The sequence below is a fragment of the Mustela erminea genome, chromosome 3 (genome assembly GCF_009829155.1).
Source record: "Mustela erminea isolate mMusErm1 chromosome 3, mMusErm1.Pri, whole genome shotgun sequence".
Classification (NCBI taxonomy): Eukaryota; Metazoa; Chordata; class Mammalia; order Carnivora; family Mustelidae; genus Mustela; species Mustela erminea.
In genome coordinates, this window is record NC_045616.1 from 58,284,393 (window position 1) to 58,298,280 (window position 13,888).

General features: G+C 34.9%; 1 protein-coding gene across 4 annotated transcripts in view; it reads left to right on the top strand.

Annotated features, from left to right (window-relative positions):
• The window catches only part of SSBP2 (single stranded DNA binding protein 2), a 294,970-nt gene that overhangs the window by 75,658 nt on the left and 205,424 nt on the right, over nt 1-13,888 (top strand). For all 4 annotated transcript variants that reach the window (XM_032334848.1, XM_032334849.1, XM_032334850.1 and 1 more), the window contains exon 2: nt 2,179-2,251. In XM_032334848.1, coding sequence (XP_032190739.1) covers nt 2,179-2,251 — 73 coding nt within the window. The remainder of the gene's footprint in view (nt 1-2,178; nt 2,252-13,888) is intronic.

A 13,888-nucleotide genomic window follows, 5' to 3' on the forward strand; every position in this document is an offset into this window, starting at 1 on the left:
AGAAAACATAGTAGAAATATATTAGCCTCTTTAATATTATGGAGAAGAGATTACGAGGAAATGATTTGCTTAATTTTAAGGCATGGTGTTCATTGCAAGGACACAGCAACAGGTGTGCTCTGGCCTGGACTATTCTGGGGGTTGTTCTGTTACCACCACCATGGGGTCCCTGCTTCACATTCTGCCTCTCATTTCCTATTTTTCTAAGCTTGGTGGAACATGCTATTGTTTACCCTTTGACTCAGGCTAGGTTTTTGTCTGGCCTGTGACATGGGTCTGGTGGGAAGCTTAAGATTTGACAAACTGCAAAGAATTACTTGGGGCCAGATTTCCTCTCAGGCAGTAGGGGGGACACAGTCCTTGGCAGGCAAATTTGAGGCTTCATAGTGTCTCCCGGAAAAATTCACAAATCTCTTTTTTCAGATGAGATTTGCCAACATGGTCACTGAATCATGTGATGGGATTGGGAATCATTGTTGGAGGGATAGGTTGTGTCGAATACAAAGAATGTGTGATAAGGGGCACCTGGGTGGCTCAGTGGTTAAAGCCTCTGCCTTCCGCTTGGGTCATGATCCCGATCGAGCCCCGCATCGGGCTCTCTGCTCAGCGGAGATCCTGCTTCTTCCTCTCTCTCTCTGCCTGCCACTCTGCCTACTTGTGATCTCTCTCTGTCAAATAAATAAATAAAATCTTAAAAAAAAAAAAAAGAATGTGTGATAAGAATCACCAGTAGGGCTTATTTGTTGGAAACTATAGGAGTATTCCAATTCATGTATCCGTTATGGACTTTGGGGGTGAACCACACTTCCACAGGAGATACTGCTATCGAAAGACACATGTCATGTCCCTCATGTGTGTTAGGGCAGAAAAAGTGTTGAGAAGCATGATCTAAGAAGTGTCATTCAATTTGAAGAGGTTAGGATATGTTTCCAACTACATACTTATTTATCTATGATTAATTTTAACAGATGTCTGTCTCCACTCCTGTGGTACTTAATAACCACAGAGAAATTCTCATTTTAAGTGTTTGGCAGTTTTGGAATGGGGAAAGAGCTAAAAGGACAGAGCAGTTGAATTTGTACAGGCTTTCTCTTTTCATTACATGCATGATGTTTTTTTCATGAAAATGAAGAAAATATTCATTTTTGCAAATGCTATCAATCTTTAACAATCAAAAATTCACTTGGCAAGAGAAATAGTGTAGCTCTATGGAATTGTGGTTATTATTACATTGTTTTGTTTACTGTAAACCTGGCTTAATATTGGTAAATATAGCGTAGCAGAAACTGAACTGTTGTGAGCTATCTGGGCATCAGTCCAAGATATCATTAAAAATACTGCCTCAGACTAATTTGGGTTTATGAATAATATTTTGTTAACAGCTCAACTGAAATTGAGCCACATGGTGTAGCTTAAAATTCTGAATCCACAAGATAATGAGAGTAGCATAAGTGTATAGTGCATACTTAATATTCTATATTTGAATGATAAATTTATATGTAATTTTGCATTAACCTTTAAACTCTAAAGTACCCAAATGCTTAATATGATTTGATGTTTTTAAACTTTACTTAATGCTGTTGTTTGCTAAAAATTTGAATCCTTATAAGCTAACATATTATCTTATTGGTTTAACAATTAAAACTAAAGAGTAAGGAGAGGTTGCTTGAACAAATATTAAAAATGAGCTTTTAGCACCCATTTTGGCATATGGATGTACAAAAAGCTGGAGTTTATGTTACTGTTCACCAAAAAGATCAAAGGATATAAAGTTGTTAGAAAGGACCAATTACTTAATTCATTTATTTTAATAATGAAAGATAATAACTATACCTTAAAATAGGTTATAGAGATTATTAATGTTTGTTTACAAATTATTATGTTAGGTATAACAAAGGAAATGAGGTTATGATAAGTGACATGATTCAAAAGAAAAAATCCCTATTTAGATGTATCTTTTCAAGAGAAGATACATTTGTCTTTTTTCTTTGTGTGCTGTTTAGTTTAAGTTCTTTCTGAACAGACATGTATGAAATTCCAATGACAAGATATGGGAAGAGTTGGTTTTCTGTTACTGTTGGTGTGTAAGATATTTTTGTAGTGAAACAATATGTGCATTATTTAAAGAAGGAATGTTAAATACATCTCTTCTCAATAAATATTTTATTCATTTTCCAGGTTAGCACTCTACGTATATGAATATCTGCTCCATGTAGGAGCTCAGAAATCGGCCCAAACATTTTTATCAGAGGTATGTTTGATATATTTTCCATATTTTACGTTGATATCTTATATAAGTGAATGAAAATATTCTGTAACAATTATTTTAAAAAACTACTATTGTGTATTATATAGTAACTGCTTGGTTATCAGTATCCCTAATACAGTCTTTGATTATTTGTCATCATTTTTAGTGTCCCATTTTCATGCCAATAACCGTCCACTCAACTTTCTAGTCATTTTTTTACCCCCGTAGAAATAGAAACTAATATTAGCCTTGGCAGTAATAATCAAGAAGGCAAATTTGCTTAAGAAAAAAAAAGATAAATGCCTCCATATCTCTAGTTTTAGCTGTATCTTATTTTGGCATTATTCATAATTTTGTAAAATATGGTGTTGTTTGTTTTTATTTTGTATGGATAATAGTGGATTGATGACTAAATTTCAGTTAGAAAATATTTTGATCTTATTTCAAGTTCTTATATCTTTTCCTAATTCCTCCACATTTTTTAAAGTTTGAATTTGAGCCTTTTACAATGGTACTTTCCTCTTTTCTTCCTCATTTTATATAATGATGAGGATGAGGAGGATTTTATTGAGTTCTTTCATATGCTAGGCACATAATGTGCCAAAGTAACTTATATTATCTCTAATTCTTACAAGAAATTTGTAAGGCAGATGGTATTATTCCTGTTTTACTGATAAGAACAATAGGGCTCAGAGAATTTATATAACTGGCTCATGGTGATATAGCTAAGTGAGTTATGGAACTGGAATTTAAGCCTAGATCTATGTTTATTTGAAAGCTTTTGGTTTTCCCCCATATCTGTGCTGTACAGTATGGTAACCACTAGCTTTATATGGCTTTTTCAATGCTTGAAATATGACTAATCCAGTTGAAAAGTGCCAAAAGTATGAAGTACACACTGGATTTTGAAGATTTAGTGTGAATAGAAGAACATAAAGTATCAATACTTTTAAAATTTTGATCTCATATTGAAATAATATTTTGGGTATATTGGGTAAAATTAAATATATTACTAAAATTAATTTTACCATTTTTTTCTTTTCTAATGTGGTTACTAGAAAATTTTAAGTCACATATGCAGCTCTCATTTGTGACCTGTGTTTATAGTATATGAGACAAGTCCAGCTTGAAATAATGTCTCTAGTTATTTCACTAGTTTGACCCCCACCACATCAGGAACATGACAGGCACTCCCTTGAACAAATTGCCCTCCCTGCCAGAGGTGCAGCCTTCTTGAGATTCACTTGCTCCAAAAACAAATGCAGAAGTAAACAAACACACATAGATACCCAATCTTTTATCTAATTAATTAATATATGTGAACTGTTAGGGCCTATTTGCAAACAGGGAATTTGGGGTATGCTTAGAACATAGAAGAAATCGATTGTTTTACCATAGAATGAGTATATACAGTGTAAGAAAAATTGGATTTTAAGGTTTGTTCAAATTGAAACAGAAATTTCATCTCATGAAATCATTAATTAGAAGACTTTGTATTTCACCTTGCTACCCCACACTCACTGTTTGTTGTTATAGGAATTGAAGAGATTGCAAAAGTAATGCTCTTAATATTTTTATTCTTAATCACTGCCAACTTAGAAGATATTTAAAAGAAACCCAAGCCAGCTATGGAGATTTACAATTTTTATTTTAATGCAGTTGAAAACTTGATGAAACTTGATGAAAGGATTTACTGTTCTCTTTACTTAGATCAAGGAGCATTTTGCATTAGTCAACTTGCTGAATCCTTGGGGGTTCCCATAACTATATATATATATATATATATATATATATATATTTTTTTTTTTTTTTTTTTTTTTAACCAACATTGTAAGATGTCAGAGCCGTGATTTTTAGACTTCATGAAAAAGAAAAATGTTACTAACACATTTAAGAACATTGACTTAAATGGATTGTGTGGATCAAACATAACTAGATTGAAATAACTAGATATTATACCTGTATACCCTGAATTGAACGGAATATGGATATACAAAATTTCTAAGTCTGTTTGGTAAAAATGAACTTATAATTTCAGAAGAGATTCACACTTTCCTGACAAGTATTTACCATGATTTTATTTTCTCTGGCTTCATTTGGAATACAAAACTGAGGATTTCTCTGAATTATTGGTATGGTTCAGTTTCACAAGAGGAATCAATTAAGCTGAAAAGAAACTATTGTTACTAAGAAGATACAGTATTTCTGGACTTTGAAGATTAGTGTATGTCATTCCCAGAACTATTCTTTACTTTGTAGCTTGCCAAACTCCAAGTAGACTGTGAAAATGCATTCTAATTACCTAAATAACCAATATAGCGGTTTCCGCATATAGAGAACAGCTAGGTAAATTGAGGTATGAGTTTCCCAAAATGTAAAAGAACAAGTTATGTCTATTTGGACTTAACATGCGTAAATTTCCAAACATTTTCAAGTAAAAGAAGCAAGATGAAGTATGGCATTTACATGGAAACCATTGAACATAAAGGAACATGGTGCAATACTATATATTTTTGTGAGTACATATTTATGAGTGTAACATATAGTAAAAAGTTTGAAAGAATATACACGCCAGACTAGTTTCTGAGAGTAGGGATTTTAAAGGAATTAAAGGGGAATTTTATCCTTACTTTTATACTTACTTTTATATATATATATATACATAAACATATGTATATATATATACACACATACATATATATGTGTATATATATGTATACCCTATTTGCACTTTTATTTATTTATTTAAGATTTTATTTATTTATTTGACAGAGAGATGGCAGTGAGAGAGGGAATAAGAGCAGGGAGAGTGGGAGAGGGAGAAGCAGCCTTCCTGCTCAGCAGGGAGCCTAATGCAGAGCTTGATCCTGGGACCCTGGGATCATGACCTGAGCTGAAGGCAGATGCCTAACAACTGAGCCACCCAGGCATCCCTGTACAGTTATTTAAAAATAAAAATAATAGAAGAGAAAATACAAAATTATCTCAATTTCAAAATGGAACCTAGAAGTAGATTTGTGACAGGTCATTGCTAAGTACACCCTAGAGTTCTGAATAATTTCGGTTGGCTAAATTTCAGTACCTTTCTATAATCTTCCTCACACTAAGTTTCGACAGCTGCTTGTATTTGCCTATAAATACCATAGGCTTCTGTCACCTGGGCTTTACTTTGCCTAAAATCCCTCCCAATAAGGAGAATTTTCTTCTCCTTAGGAAGGTTTTCTCAGGGCTGAAGACTTTTGCATACTGTGCCAGGAAGCTTGGACTTTATCTTCTGGCAAAAGGAAGCTTTTGATGCTCTTTAAATTAAAGAGAAACATTGTTTGGTTTGTACTCTGGTGTCTGTGTCAACGGCAGTACCACTTTCCCTGCTCCCCAACTATGGTTAATAAAGGAAGGAGAATGTAATCTTTTAGGGCTTTGTACCCTGTTTAGCATTGCTTTCTCTCTTACTTCACTTGGATCATATAGAAAATTAAAGGCTGCTTGTTGTAGAATGACTTCTTAAATAGTTTGAGAAGTAAAGGACAATCTTATCTAAGTTCTTGTGAGTCTATCCCCAGATTTTTTACCTAATTCAGGACAGTTTAACAAGGAACTTAAAGAAAAACTAGGAAGACCTGTTTATTTGGGTTGGGTATTGTGATACAAAGGAAATGATTAAAGTGTCAGCAATCACTCAGATATTCAATGTTCTTACCCTGGTTTAGGGCGAAGTAGAATACTTCTTCCCATTTTGTCATTCTCGGTCAGGATGAATGAGGATATTGGTGATTATGACATTAATGAGCTTTTGAATCAGGATTTGCTTTGTTGAGCCACCTTTTTTTAGTGAGGGTTTCCTCTATAGGTAAAGTTATGAAAAGGTCACATTGGAACTCTAGACATCATCTGAAAAAGTAAGATGTGTATCTGAGAGCCCAGTCTCTCACTAAGTTTGGCCTTTTTTTTTTTTTTTTCTAAAAGTAGGCTCTACAGTCAGCATGGAGCCCATTTGGGGCTTAACTTTAGGACCCTGAGATTAAAACCAGAGCTGAGATCGAGAGTCAGACCCTAACCATCTGACTGTCCACGTACCCCCATGGGTTTGGCCTTTCTGATAAAGCCCTTGGCCTGGGCTATCCGAAACTAAACTGCTCTTAATAACTTTTGTTACCAGCCAGAACAGAGCCTAGAACAATTAGCCCAGCTAGTTTTTTTTTTTTTCCTTAGTTAAAAGAGATCGCATTGAACTAATGATAGAAATCACATTGCTACCCAGGTTATGTTAACTAGCTCATTGTTATATCCGAATGATGATAGATTCTAAACTAGTACCTGAATCCCAAATAGAGTTTCTACAGTTCGAAGTTTTCTTACCTCCATTAAGACGAAATTGAGCATTCTTTTTTTAAATTTTGATTCAGTTAAGTACCATATAGTGTATTATTCATTTCAGAGATAGAGCTCAGTGATTCACCAGTCTAAATACCCAGTGTTCATTACCTCACATGCCCTCCTTAATGTCCCTCACCCAATTACCCCATCTCCTCATATTGAACATCCTTTAGAAATAGTCTCTATGTAGAACTCTTCCTCAGCTTTATCTTTTATTATCTTTTATTTATCTGTTATTATCTTACAGTATTTAATAATTACAAGTAGAATACTAAGAAATCTTTACATTCTATGTCAATTTTTGTTACTTTGAATTCATTAGAAACTATCCTTTTTCTGGTTATCTCATTTTATTATGCAAAGGTAATTCCAATTTACTCCTTAAATTTTACATGTTATTTGTCATGCCTCAGAATGAGGCTTCGTGACCTTACCAAATACAATTAAGAACTAGATTGTTGCAGATACCAAGGATTTTTTCCTTCTTAAGAATTTTACATTGTTTATGATAATAGCCCTTATTTGCCATAAGTTAGCCAGTAAGTTACCCAGAAATAGTAGCTTAAAAACATGTAGCAGGTTGCTTCTTTAGATTTTATTAAGAATGCTAAATTATTGGGGTGCCTGGGTGGCTCAGTGGGTTAAGGCTTCTGCCTTCGGCTCGGGTCATGATCCCAGGGTCCTGGGATTGAGCCCCACATCGGGCTCTCCGCTCTGCAAGGAGCCTCTTCCTTCTCTGTCTCTCTCTCTGCCTGCTTGTGATCTCTGTTTGTCAAATAAATAAATAAAATCTTAAAAAAAAAAAACAAACGAATGCTAAATTATTGAACATTACAGACTCTAAAATTTTGTTCTGCTTATCTTTCACTGAAAAGAAAAAAATAAAAATTTCCTAACCAATTTCTTGAACTTTAGTTTGGAGTCAACATAGTATGTTAGGTAAGAGTAATTGCTTTGGGGCCAGCCTACTGGGTTTGAATTATTTCGCCTACTTAGTCTTAATTATAAAAAGAAGATAATTGTAATAATACTTTAAAGTTGGGCTGAGGTTTAATGAGTTAGAACCTGTAAAAGTGCTTAGAAGGGCCGAGCATATAGTACATACTCAAAAGTGCTATTTTTAAACTTCTTGACTAATTCTTTATACCTTGTGTAGTTTCTGTACTGGAGTAGAAATATAAATATATGTCTTATGTGTACATGTATGTTCCAAGTATTTGTCACTTGGATGGCCTGAAATTCTCCTGCCTCCTCCTTTCCTATCAAAACAGCTCCAGCTCTACTCCCTAATATTACAGGTTCCCACAAGTTCTCTCTAACATGTCTCGGGCTTACTAGGGGAAGAGGGGCCTGGAGGTTCTCTTGCTGTAATTTCTTGCTCCCACCAAGTATTACAGCCCCACTGCTCCTCCTCCTTATGTTTGCTGTCTTTTCTTTGTCTGAGTTTCATATTTCTCTTATAGCATCCCAGCTCCACTGGGTTGTTGCTCTTGTATATAAAAGATTGTTACTGAAGGTTAGGGGAAAATTGAATGGTATTCAGCCTTGTACAGTACAGGAAACATGAACTTGAATATTAAACATTAACTTTTTTGGTCTCCTTGCCATGGGAATTTCTTACTAGCTATTTACCTGAAGGCTCCCAGTTGTCTTCTGTCTTGTTGTCTCCTCACAACTTCTCCCATTGTTGTCTTTTCTGAATTCTCCTAGACATCTCAGACATCTTCTTCCTGGGAGATTATCAGCAGCCTCCTGAATTATTGTTATTTTATTATGTGGCATATTAAGTATTCATTCTCTACTTTCCAACCATTCCTAGGAGCCTCTACTTTTCTAGCCCAAAAAATAAAAACAAAAATAGAAGGGATCCATCAGGGAGTTTTCCCAATAAAAGACATCATCTGCACAAGTAGCTTGTATATCTCAGCAGCTCAGTCTCTCACCTGGGTGTAGCCTTTAAGAGGATTTCTACCTTCTAGAATGGAACACTGCTATTCCATAAAACTTCCTGTGATTAGGAGATGATTTCTAATCTGTGCTTCTAGTAAATTCTCCACTGGTTTAATGTGACTATTGAGCACTTGAAAAGTGACTAGACTGAATGAAGAACATTCATCTGAATTTAGAGAACCACATATGGCTTGGGGATACCATGTTGAATAGCACAGTTTTGGATTATCTGCTTTAAAGTTGGATTAGATTTTTCTTCCCGTTATATGTCTATTTGGTTAGTTTTTTAAATTAAAATGAAGTTATTCTTTTTTTTTTTTACATTTAGGTTAGTATATAGATGCACCTATACATGGAAAATTTTAGAAAATTAGTGGGAATGGTAGGTTATATCTAAATTAAAAGACTCGAATTTTGTCTAGGAACAAATAAATATATTTGCATATATATGTACACATATATGTGTACTACTGCTGTGCTATTGCAGGTGCTGTCGAAGTGGGTCTGGACCATTCAAAGAGGTCCCACATTGACAAGGCTAGAGCCTCTGAAAAGGAGCTGTGGACATCCAGAATTGTCCCATGCTGTAGCTGCTGTAGCTACTGCTGTTGTAACCAGCAACTAGTTCACTTTTGGAGTCACGGGCAGGAAGCCTCTCCTCTTCCTCCTGCCATTGGATCTCCAGCTAGCATTCTTCTAATGGCAGAGCTGAACAGGAAACTAGGAAACGTAATTTTCACAATCCCAGCACTTAGTGTAGAATGGACAAAGAAGAGTGAGTGTGGGGTTGAGCGATATAGGTAATATTCCAGTATTGCCGGATGCAAGTAATGATGAAAAGCTAAGCAAGTGTGTATCTGTATATCTATGTGTGTGTATCATTCTTTTCCTTGTTTATATAAATACTAATTTACTATACACACTGTTACGTGCTTTAATTTTTGTTTCATGTGTTTGACTTAAATTGTTTTATAGTGGTTGTTCATGAAACTTCATAATTCTTTTTATGGTGGTAGGGTATTTCATTCTATGAAATGTGCCATAATGTATTTCACCAGTCCCCTACTAATAGACATATGACCATTTGAATGTGCCATAATGTATTTCACCAGTCCCCTACTAATAGACATATGACCATTTGGGTTGTTTCTAGTCTTTTGCGAAGACTAGTCTTTGGTCAATTAAAAATAATGCTTTATTGAAAATTGTTATATATATATATATAATTTTGCACACATGAGCATATTTATAGGATAAATTCCTAGAAGAATTGCTATATCAGACAGTATGAGCATTTATAATTATAATTATCACTTATAACCCATATGGCATGTCTTACCCCTGCCAGTAGACTTTCTGTTCATTCATTGTTTGGCTCTCCACTTGTACAGAAATGCTGAAAATGCCAGGTCATACAGTAGAGACACAGCATAATCACAGACAAGGCCCTCTAATGTAGAATATGGCAGTGGGAATGGGTATTGAGATTTATCTGTAAGTTATAGGAGAATACAGCTTTGAGCTGGGCAAATGACGGAAGGAAGGGAGGTGGCTGCCCCAACAGCTTTAAAAAGGCTTAGGATGAAAAATGTGTATCGGAGCTGGGGTAATGAAAGAAGGAAAAATAGAATAAAGAGAGAGAAACAGTTTCCATACAGGTCATTCAAATACCCTAAAAAGGCTGAAGGCCATGAAAGTCAGTACAACAGAAAATGCCTTTCATAAATAGCAGAATTGTTTCTAAAATGGCCGTTGACATTTAGAGGTATTTTCAGGCCATTCCTCAACCATGTCCGTCATTAATACATGTTTAGTAAGAAAAAAAAAATTAAACTATATAGATGAATATGATTTTAAAATGAAAGTCTTCCTTTACCCTTTTCCAGAGATTAATAGCCTTAAGTTTGATATGCTTTCTTTAATATGTATGCACCCCAATGCACACATACATATATGCACAATTTATTTTAAATAGAGAAGGTTTAGGGGTACCTGGCTCACTCGGTTAAGTGATTTCAGCTCAGGTCCTGATCTGAGGATTGTGAGATTAAGCCCCATGTCACACAGTGTACTGGGTGTCGAGCCTGCTTAAGATTCATTCTTTCCCCTCCCACCCCTTCCTCCAGTAAAAAAGTCACTAAAAAAAAAAAGTTATACACTATACATATTGTTCATAATCTTCCAAATCTCAAACTTGAAAAACCAATATAACATGGCTCTCTTTCCATGTAGATATGTCATATTCTTCTTAATGATTGCCATTCTTCTATAGTATGTAAGTATAAAATTTTATTTTACATTCACAGTTGGTGAATGCTTTCAGGTTGTTTCTAATTTTCATTGTTTCTAACAATGTGGCAATGAGTATGCCTTAGTTTTCTATAGATCAGGGTTCTACAGAAACCTGGTTCTGTTTTTCTTAGCATCATCTCATGCTTCCTATAAACAAATAATACCTAAAATAGTAATTAGTTTGGAGGCCAAAAACAAAAACAAAAACCCAATCACTATGGAAACATATTCTTACATATAGCCATTTCTTCTCAGGAATAACCTAAAGCATTAATTGTTGTTTATTCAATAACTATAAAAGGATGGCTTTTGTGTTACTTTCAATATGATGGGCCAAAATTTTAGCTATGTCTGCCACTTACTTGGAATTTAAAGTGAGAAATGTGAATGTTATGTAGTAAAGACTATTATAAGGATGAAAAAGATGATATATGGGAGGTATTTTGAGCTGCTCTGATGAACACAAGACATAATACTGTTGAAAATACAAATGGAAAAAAACAAACGCATTACTTTTAAACTTCTTTCACAAAAGTCCATATTGAGTGTAAACTGTAGGTACTTTCCTCGATTACTTTTGCTTGTGAAAGTGCAGGATGGAACTGCTGAGCACCAGCCATAACACAGGAGGACTCACATTAGACTGCGTAGATCCCTCCTCCAGCACGGTTCAGCAGTGAGACCTGGTCATGCCACTTTAACTGTAACCCAAGTCATTTCACAGTCTCCTTTTGATTGAGCATTGTTCTGTCTGCTTTATTTTGTAGTCATAATCTGTCAAGTTAGGATAAACTGAGATTAAATGTAGGAATGCTCCCTTGAAAAACTTGCTGTTTATATAATTAGGATGATTCCGGGGATTAGAAATACTTATGTGTCTGGGACATCTCTGTAAGGTTCATTATTATGCCATTTCAAGAAGACACCAACTAGTGAACAAATGGTAGAAGAAAAGATGGAAAGATTAGAAATAGGTTTTTGACTAAGTTATAAATTTAACAGGACATCAGAGTTTCATTTATCCTCAGACTCATGAAGTACTACCATTTCTTATTTTTTCATGAACCAAGAAGGTAACAATAATAATTAACAGAAATTCAGATAGAAGATAGCATAGATAAAAAAATTATTTGTATTACTCTTAGGAGTATTCAAGTTAGGATCTGGCTTTTATTTATATAATATAACATGTTTTGGTTCATTGTTGATACTTAGTCTATGAATTCAAGTTCATTAATCTCTAGGATTTCTTCTTTAGCTCTTTCAAAAAATGGCTATCACATATATAATTTCCTCACTTTCAGAAAATTTTGTTTTTTGAGAGCAAATTAAAGTTCCCATTGATTTACATTTTCTATGTTTAAGAACTCTTAAAAAATGATGATTCTGGTGATTTTAGTTTCCTATCTTTACCTTAGAGAGTTACCCCTTTTCTTTCTTTTCTTTTTTTTTTTTTTTAACATTTTGGGCTACCTTCTCAAGTCCTATCCTAAAACTTTTATTTATTTATTTTAATCCTTTTGGGACAAGAATTTCTAGGTTCTTCCACAGTAGGTGATAGAAAGGATTCCTTAATTTTTTTTTTTTTAATTTATAATTATGTGGTTGTTTACTTCCTAGATATGTTAAGGGCCTAAGGGCATATTTTGCTGACTGGAATTGTTAAATAATTTTTTTTTTTAAAGATTTTATTTATTTATCAGAGAGAGAGAGGGAGCGAGCACAGGCAGACAGAATGGCAGGCAGAGGCAGAGGGAGAAGCAGGCTCCCTGCCGAGCAAGGAGCCCGATGTGGGACTCGATTCCAGGACGCCGGGACCATGACCCGAGCCGAAGGCAGCTGCTCAACCAACTGAGCCACCCAGGCGTCCCTGTTAAATAATTTTTAATTAATTATTTTTAGAGAGAATACGAATGCACATGTGCCCGTTGGGGGAGGGGCAGAAAAAGAGGGAGAGAGAATCTTAAGCAGGCTCCATGCCTAGTGCAGAGCCCTACCCAGGGCTTGATCTCATGATCCTGAGCTCATGTCCTGAGCTGAAATCAGGAGTTGGACTTTTAACTGATTGTACCACTCAAGCATCCCTAATTATTTAAACTAAAAACGAAATCATACTTACACATAAAGATTGTTGTTGTTGTTGTTTTCAAGTTCTTATTTATTCATTTATTTAATTATTTAAGCAATCTCTATATCCACCATGGGGCTCGAACTCAGGACCCTGAGGTCAAGAGCTGCATGCTCTTCTGACTGAGCCAGCCAGGCGCCCCTGCCTAAAGATTGGTTTTGAGGGCTTTCTGGATCACCTTAATTGAAATTATAGCTTACTTCTTACTGTTTTCCATTTTCATTGTCCTCCTTCCTTGCTTTGTTTTTCTCCTTAGCATTTGTCACTTTCTACTTCTAATATAAAAATAATTTCTCTCCCTCTCCTTTTTATATTTTGCTTTTTTTTGTTTATGATATGTCTTCTGTACTAAAGTATCATCTTCTTGAATGCAAAAATTTTTATCTTTTGTGTTTACTGCTATCAGTGCTTAGAAAAGACACTGTATAAATACCTACCCAGCTTTCCAACTTCTAAATTTAATTTGTAGAGTATTTAGTCAGAAGTTTCAATTTTTTAGAGATATTGACCTTGTTTTCAATTTTTTATAGTGAACTCCAACTCATCTGAAATATAAATATAATATATATAAATATACATGAATATATATGTAAATATATATCTAAATACAAACATTTGTAAAGTTAATATTTCCATCCTGTTGAACTCTTTTTTAAAAATTTTTAAAGGATTGATCTATTAGAGAGAGAGAGAGAGAGAGTGCGAGTGTGGGAGGAGGAGTGGGAAGGGGCAGAGGGAAATGAAGAGAGAGTCCTAAGCAGACTTTCTGCTGAGGTTGGAGCTCAGTCTCATGGCCCTGAGATCATGTCCTGACCTCAGTGAGTCGGACGCACAACTGACTGTGCTACCCAGGCGCTTTTTTGAAACTCTTACTTTATGGAAGACACATGCCT